At 37.0% G+C, this 8153-nt stretch overlaps 1 protein-coding gene across 1 annotated transcript in view; it reads left to right on the top strand.

Annotated features, from left to right (window-relative positions):
* Nucleotides 1-8153, top strand: part of LOC128507691 (neurexin-2-like) — a 93002-nt gene that overhangs the window by 25523 nt on the left and 59326 nt on the right. The window contains exons 5-6 of the mRNA XM_053478754.1: nt 1461-1844; nt 3239-3442. Coding sequence (XP_053334729.1) covers nt 1461-1844; nt 3239-3442 — 588 coding nt within the window. The remainder of the gene's footprint in view (nt 1-1460; nt 1845-3238; nt 3443-8153) is intronic.

The following is an 8153-nucleotide window of genomic DNA, read 5'->3' as shown; positions in this document are numbered from 1 at the left end:
GGTGTAGGTGTTATTATTATTATTATTATTAGTAGTAGTAGTAGTGATAGTAGTAGTAGTATTAGTGTTGTTGCTGTATTGCTAAATAAATAGATTAAACTTGGTGTAGGTGTTATTATTATTATTATTATTATTATTATTATTATTGTTGTTGTTGTTGTTGTTGTTGTATTGCTAAATGAATAGATTACACTTGGTGTAGGTGTTATTATTATTATTATTATTATTATTATTATTATTATTATTATTGTTGTTGTTGTTGTATTGCTAAATAAATAGATTACACTTGGTGTAGGTGTTATTATTATTATTATTATTATTATTATTATTATTATTATTATTGTTGTTGTTGTTGTTGTTGTTGTATTGCTAAATGAATAGATTACACTTGGTGTAGGTGTTATTATTATTATTATTATTATTATTATTATTATTATTGTTGTTGTTGTTGTTGTTGTATTGCTAAATGAATAGATTATACTTGGTGTAGGTGTTATTATTATTATTATTATTATTATTATTATTATTGCTGTTGTTGTTGTTGTTGTATTGCTAAATGAATAGATTACACTTGGTGTAGGTGTTATTATTATTATTATTATTATTATTGCTGTTGTTGTTGTTGTTGTATTGTTAAATGAATAGATTATACTTGGTGTAGGTGTTATTATTATTATTATTATTAGTAGTAGTAGTAGTGATAGTAGTAGTAGTATTAGTGTTGTTGCTGTATTGCTAAATAAATAGATTAAACTTGGTGTAGGTGTTATTATTATTATTATTATTATTATTATTATTATTATTATTATTATTGTTGTTGTTGTTGTTGTTGTATTGCTAAATGAATAGATTACACTTGGTGTAGGTGTTATTATTATTATTATTATTATTATTATTATTATTATTATTATTATTGTTGTTGTTGTTGTTGTTGTATTGCTAAATGAATAGATTACACTTGGTGTAGGTGTTATTATTATTATTATTATTATTATTATTATTGTGTTGTTGCTATGCCACTGACAGTTCCTAAAGTATTAATTAGTGTGTAAAAAGATTCTATTTTTTTAGTGATTATATCTTCGTCTTAATGGACTATTATAAAGTTAAAGATTTGTGATGTAAAATTTTAAGAATTTCATTTGTCACATACATGGTACAATAGGGTAGTAGTGAAATACGATTGTGACAAACTCAAGACTGAGCAGATTTATAAAAATAAATGAATAACAGCTAAAAAAAAAACACTTTACTAAGAATAAAAGAAAAAAAAGAAAGAGAAGGTTTAAGTCTTGAGTGTAAAAAGTATACATAGTTTGGGGGGGGGGGGTGTTAAGGTAGTTCAGCACCTGCTAATGTCCCTACTTCACCTCAGTATTATCTAATTCCAGGGTTGGCAGTACCTGCGTCGCACATTCCCATGTCTGTTTTCTCTTACTGCTCCCCGCTTCTTCCTCCAGGCTCCATCTCGGTGAACGGCCGCAGCATGCCCTTCTCCACCAACGAAGGCAGTGAGATCCTTGACCTGGACGGTGAGATGTACCTCGGCGGTCTCCCTGAGGAAAGCAAGACCCTTCCTCTGCCCCCCGAGGTCTGGACAGCATCTCTGCGGTTGGGCTTCGTGGGCTGCATGCGGGACATGTTCGTGGACGGCCGGAGCCGGGACCTGCGGCGCCTGTCCGAGCTGCAGAGTGCCGCAGGCGTCAGTGTCTCCTGCACGCGCGAGACTCACCGGCGCTGCAGCACCGAGCCCTGTTCCCACGGCGGCCACTGCCATGAAGGCTGGAACCGCCACGTATGCGACTGCACCGGCACCGGATACCTGGGGCCCAACTGTGAAACCGGTAAGGGTGAAGAGGCTTTAGGGTGAAGGGTACGGCGGAGAAGGGAATTCGGAGCATGGTAATGCATCGTCCTGATTGTGATCTGCACAGCAATGAGTAATGCCACATGAGCTCTGAAGCTTACAGAAATGGAATCTTATTCACGGTGACACAAATTCACTTTGCCCTTTTGTTTGTGTTCTGGTAGTGCTGTAAGATTTCTAACTCACTCCTGCCATCTGTTGTCCGTAAGCGGAATATCAACGAGGGGAAACTCAACCTTAGTGTCTAATGAAGACTAAATATTCTGTATAAATAAGAGGGGATCAACTATTAATGCTGTTATTATGGAATAAGATCTTGGTTAACTAAATATTATATGTAATTAATAATTAATAAGCAGTGCCAATGGCAAGTGCCATTTTATTTAAACATTTTAAAGGCATTATAAAATAACGTGACGAATTCAAGACAAATTCATCCAGTCGTCATTTGTGACTGATTCCGTATGTGCATGTAATATCGTTGTCTTTTTTAGTAGGTTTAAAGTGAAGCGCTCTTCTAATCAACGTAAAATCAATTAGCGGATAAGACAGAGCTCTTTTCACTGAGTTTAAAGACTGCATTTGGTTTTGTGTGATGATTTATTGCTGTGATACTGATCACTAATTTTCTTCCGGAGAAATCATGTTTTTTTTTTTGTTTTTTTTTAATTCTCAGATGCTAATCTGCACTGACAAAATGAAAAACAAAAGAGCTGTTTAACACCGACTGTACCACTGTTGTGTTATTACGTATAGATCTGAAAGAGGCGATATGCTTTAACCTGTTCTGATATGACAGCACATTGTGCAGCGAGACAGGAAATCACACTGGCTATAAGATCCGTCGGCCCGCTGGTTGTTTCCACCTCGTCTCTGCATGTTCCTGTTTCTGTTATATTAGCGCACATTCAAAGCAGATTTCAGGTAATCTCAAGGAAACGATACAGGTCTATTTTAACCTGTGGTTAAATCCGAATTAGCTCGCTCACCGAGAAGCTCGACCTGATCCTTGCCGTGCCGCGTATTCTTATTCACTATGAGCGTGCTCATTAGGCGGAAACTCCACTGATGTGTGCTCGGTTTACATTGGTCACGCACTCTTCTCATACAAGAGTGCTCTGATTGTGCAGCGGGTGGCCGCAGAGTGTTACTAATCATACATGAGCCTTATTCTGTAGTATTACACCGGTGTTACTGTATGAGAAAGGATTTCTCCACTCAAATATCTGAGGTCTGTAAGGAATAAATCAGGATGTGGATGAAACATGATCCAAAATGCACCATACAGTAGTGAACCCTGTATTGTACTGTATATGAGGTTTTTTTTTTGTTGTGCTACTACCAGTTTGACTTGGTGTTTCTCCTGTGTAGAGTCTACAGTGCTGAGTTATGACGGCAGCATGTTCCTGAAGGTGCTCATGCCTCGCGTCATGCACACGGAAGCAGAAGACGTCTCGCTACGCTTCATGTCCCAGAGGGCTTACGGCCTGCTTATGGCCACCACCTCCTCAGAGTCCGCCGACACCCTGCGCCTGGAGCTGGACGGGGGAAAAGTCAAACTGACCGTCAACTTAGGTAACCTCCGACCTCTGACCCTGACATTGCCTGCTCTCTGGAAGATGTGCACAGACGTAAACAGTGCTGAGGGTAGAGTCAGCAGGTGGCGCTGTTCATAATCTCATGGGGTTCTGTACTTCCCAAATTGACTCTTCTCTTCTCCTTTGGTTTCTTTTCTTCTACTTTCTTGTCTTTAGTTTCTTCTCTTTTTTCTTCTTTTACTTCCTTGTTCTCTTCTCTTCCCTTCAGTTTCTTCTCTTGTCTTGTCCTTAGTTTTTCTTTTATCTTATATCTTCTCTTATTTTCTCTTTCCTTTTCTTTGTTCTTTTTCCTCCTGCTTCTTTTTTTCTCTTCTCTTTCCTTTTATTTTTATTACTTTGTTACTTCTCTTGTCTTCTTTTCTTTGTTCCTCTTTTTTTCTGTTTTTCCTTCTTTTTGATCTTTTCTTTCATCTTTTTTGTTTACTTCTCTTTCCTTGTTTCTTCTTTTCTCAACTCTTCTCCAATATTCTCTTCTTTTCTCTTTTGTCTCTTCGCTTCTCTCTTCTTCTCTCCTCTTTTCTTCTCGTTTTCACTCCATCCCTACAGCCTTCAATGGCTATCGTGTCTGCAGCCCTGGAGCGGACAGCCAGGAGACCAGCTCGCTTACAGGATTTAGCGTAGTGCATAATAAGACTTTGAGCTGTGAAATCCACTTGTGTTATTTTAAGTCATCCCTCGCCAGCGCCCCCTCACTGTCCCAGGAGATGCTTTTCTGCTCTCTGCGCTTCGATGGAAGTGCGTGGAAGTTAGCGAGATGTGCTGAGATCAAAGCCCTCGTCTCCATTCTACTAGCTGCACAGTGTAAATAATCACATTTCGGGCGCACGTTCCAATCTTACGCAAATACCATTCTGGCCCTGATACCTCCCATATAAATATCTTATCCAATGTAGCGTATCCCAGTTAGGCTTTTATTCCAATTCCCCGAACCCAAGGGAAAATAGATTGCATATGCCTTCAATAAGCCAGAAATGGAAAGCATGAAAACACCTTAAATATTTGATGCGGCTCCAGCGTTTGTGTGATTTTTGCGGCGTGTGGCAGGGGGTTGAAGTGTAGACGACATGCATCGCTCAGCCTCGGGCTGGAAATTGAGATCTACCAATTAGAGGATTTACACTCCATTGCATACAGACCTGCCACTGTTTTCTACTAAACAAAATAGTTGTGTAGATTTGGACAAAAAGACAGATTTGTTTGGGAAAAGCAAAAACATACTAGGATACAAAAGTACATTTATACAGTGAATGTTTGATTCCTTTACTCTAACTTTGGTTTTTCTAAGCAGATGTGTATTACAGTATATGGACGACCATGGACAAGATTCTGACACATTTTAATTTAAGGAAGTTTGTAGTTCATCAGTAAGAATCTGGGTGAAAATTAGGGCGGAAAATGGGAAAGTCATTTAATTAACTTATCACTTTATTAATAATGATAATTAACCGCTCCAATGTTAGAAAGTTGGAAAAGTTTCAATCAGTGAAACTTTCTGACTTTGTGTATTATTTGAGGTTAGCTAAAGTGATATGGAAAAGAAAACAACAAAAACAATAACAATGCTCTTATCAATTTAATTAGATTTATTAATATCTGTAATACAAATATGCAGTTTATTAACCCGTTTACTGTTTATTGTTGTTGTTGTTGTTGTTGTTTTTTAACTTAAAATATAAAATATATTTTAAATAGTCTACCCAGAAAGGAAGATTTGAGATAGCGTAAAAATGAAAAAGGATTTTCTTGATGGAAATTTTTTTAATTGAGTAATACAGTGAATACAGTAAAAAGATGGAAAACATTTAATCCTTGATCTGTAGTGAGAGTAGACTTGTTGAGGCTAAACGAGACTAAACCAGTGGGGAAAAGTTCTCTGATACAGTTTTTATATGCTACAGTAGCTTTATTATTATTATTATTATTATTATTACACAGAATAATTATAAAGGTCTTGACTAAAACAACATGCATGAGGAATCACAAAGGAGTTTCATTTCCTGCAGTGGAAAAGTACTCGAACTAGTTACTTTTATCAGAACGTATCACTGATTACTTTTTAAAGACAGTAATTTTGTAACTGTGCACTGTAGTAGTAGCATTGTCACACAGCTTACTGAAGAGTGTGTAAAGATCGCTAATGCAACGCTCCGTGTTATTACAGTCTTAAAAATCTCATCATGTTGTAGCACGATATCTCAGCACTCGTTTAAAAGACAAAAATAGTTGGAATGTGATGACAGATCTTCTTATTTGAAAAAATTATTCTCTTATCTGATTATTTTCTAAGTCTTGTTGAAGTTTCAAAATCAGTTCCTCCAGCTCATACTTCGCTTGCTTCATTTTCAAGTGTTCTCTTCTAAGCATCTTTATTCTCTCTCTGTCTCTCTCTCTCTCTGTCTCTGTCTCTCTCTGTCTCTCTTTCTCTCTTGTTTGACTCCTAAGCGTGGGCAGCGAGGGTTGAAGTTAGATGGCATAAGGCTATTCTGTGGAACAGTAAGAAACTTCAGTTTAAGTTGGGACCATCGTACTGAGCATGAATAATTTTGAATTAAAAAACAAAATTAAACTTTTCACTAGAAGTTTGTCCTGTTTTTCACTCCTTCCCTTAACTAACAAAGTTAAAAGTAAGAAAAGGTTAAAGGAAAATTAGTGGTTGATGCTCCTCTACTATTTTCTAAACATTTCTCCATCTTTTTGCATTTGTGATAGTTTCTCACATGAGGTCATATAGTTTATAATATATAGTCTATAATAGGGGTAAAAAAATATATAGGAAATGTGTCAAGATTCTTGTTCATGGTAACGTCCGAATGCTAAAGATGAAATTGAAAAAAAAAAACGCCGGTTAAAAAATACATAGACCTTATAATATTCTGTTGTTTATTCGATGTATTAGTCTCTAAGGTATGTCTCACCATTTCATCTGGAATAATAGGGATCTTACTCAGAGCGAGAGTCATTAGCGAAAACAGTTTTGCCTGTGTGTGTGTGTGTGTGTGTGTGTGGCAAGTCAGAGATGCTGGTCCCTGGCTGTCTGTGCTCACTCTTCTGTAGTGGTTGACAGCTGGAGAGCTCGCCACAGCCAAAAGTGCTTTCATGCTTTATACCAATCCATACTAACCTATGTTGTCGTGAAAACACCAACACTTTTCCTGCTTACTCCTTATTTTAAGGCAGTATGGGAGCATATATACTGTTTACTGTAGACTCACCGAATATGTATGCATTATCAAATTTGACATACCGTCGTACAGAACTACAGTGTTCTAGTGAATTCTTTTAAATGTGTAAAGCGAAGCAGGAAAAATGACGAATTGGTTGCGCCAGCATTGTTGCACTTGGCTGTTGGTGCAGGCTGCCCCTTTCCTTCCCCTTTGGCTCCGCCCACTTCAGGAGACTCTGAAGGGACAGAGTGGCCGTCTCGACAAGTAGCTTCTGCTGTTCACCTGAGCCCGTGTATATTAAGTCTAATAGAAGAAGGTCAAAAGTGGGAGGGTTCGAGGTGCACAGTGCTGCGCCCCAAGGATGATTCGAAAAAATCCAATTAGAGTTCAGCCTCAAATCACATGCTTTTCAAAAAGTTACATACCTACAGTACATAGACACAAATAAATGTAAGTTAAAAAAAAATTATTGTAAATAAATTATATTAAGAAATACAGCAGAATATTGTGACTCAATGAATTTGTTTCATTATTTAAATAAATAAATATTATGTTAAATAATTACATCTCAAAGAACCATTCTTCTCTGTCTAACTTTAAGGGGGTGTCACCTCTGCGCCCCTTATAGACCGGCCCCCACCGGTTAAAGTACACAAACCCTAAGTTACTAGTCTGATCTACACTTTCAGTGCTTCTAATAATAAAAAGGGATCATCACAGGAAACGCCGATGACCAAATATTATTTGACTTCAGCACTGAGTTGATACTTCCAGGCCAGTTTGTTCTCAAAGTGTCTTAGCACGATTGTGTTTTATATATACACTGATCAGTGATGGCATTAACACCATATAATGTAACACATCGATCTTAATCATCGATTATATACTAATAAACTGGTGACAGGAACTTGGAGAAGAAACTTAATTAAGTGGCACATAAGCTGCACATGTTATAGCCATATAGCCATAACACACACTCATCAGTGTAACCGCAGTGCTAGGAAAGGTCCCCCACCCAAATCAAACTTGGTCACCTACAAAAGTTTAAAAAAAAAAAATCCCCCCAAACTTTACCAAAAATTGAATGTTTTTTAAACTCTTCTGTATGTTATTAAACATCACTTAAGTAAATTATTGAGCACATGCAACATTTAGTCACGCCCCACAAGCCTATAAATGTCAAAGCCCATAGAAGACATATGAATGAAGGCTAAAAGACAAACCAGGACCAAAAGTGCGCCTCCTAATGGTGGGATGGGTTACATCTTTTGGTAATGCAAGTCAGCCACTGCAGTCAGTTACTGTACCTTAGAAACTTATTTTCTCTTCCTCCTTTTATAGACTGCCATTTGTATTGCCAAATTGACTAGTCAGAAATATTTATATTCATTTATGCATTTAAAAAAAAAAAATATGATTAAAAGTCAAAATAATAATAATAATAATAAATAGAATGCATATAATTTATAAATAATAACTGCAGGAACTCATTGGCACTTATGCACGGATCAGTCAGTGTGTCAC

Source organism: Clarias gariepinus, chromosome 19 (assembly GCF_024256425.1).
Source record: "Clarias gariepinus isolate MV-2021 ecotype Netherlands chromosome 19, CGAR_prim_01v2, whole genome shotgun sequence".
NCBI classification, from domain to species: Eukaryota; Metazoa; Chordata; class Actinopteri; order Siluriformes; family Clariidae; genus Clarias; species Clarias gariepinus.
This window is presented reverse-complemented; position numbering and strand designations above follow the sequence as displayed.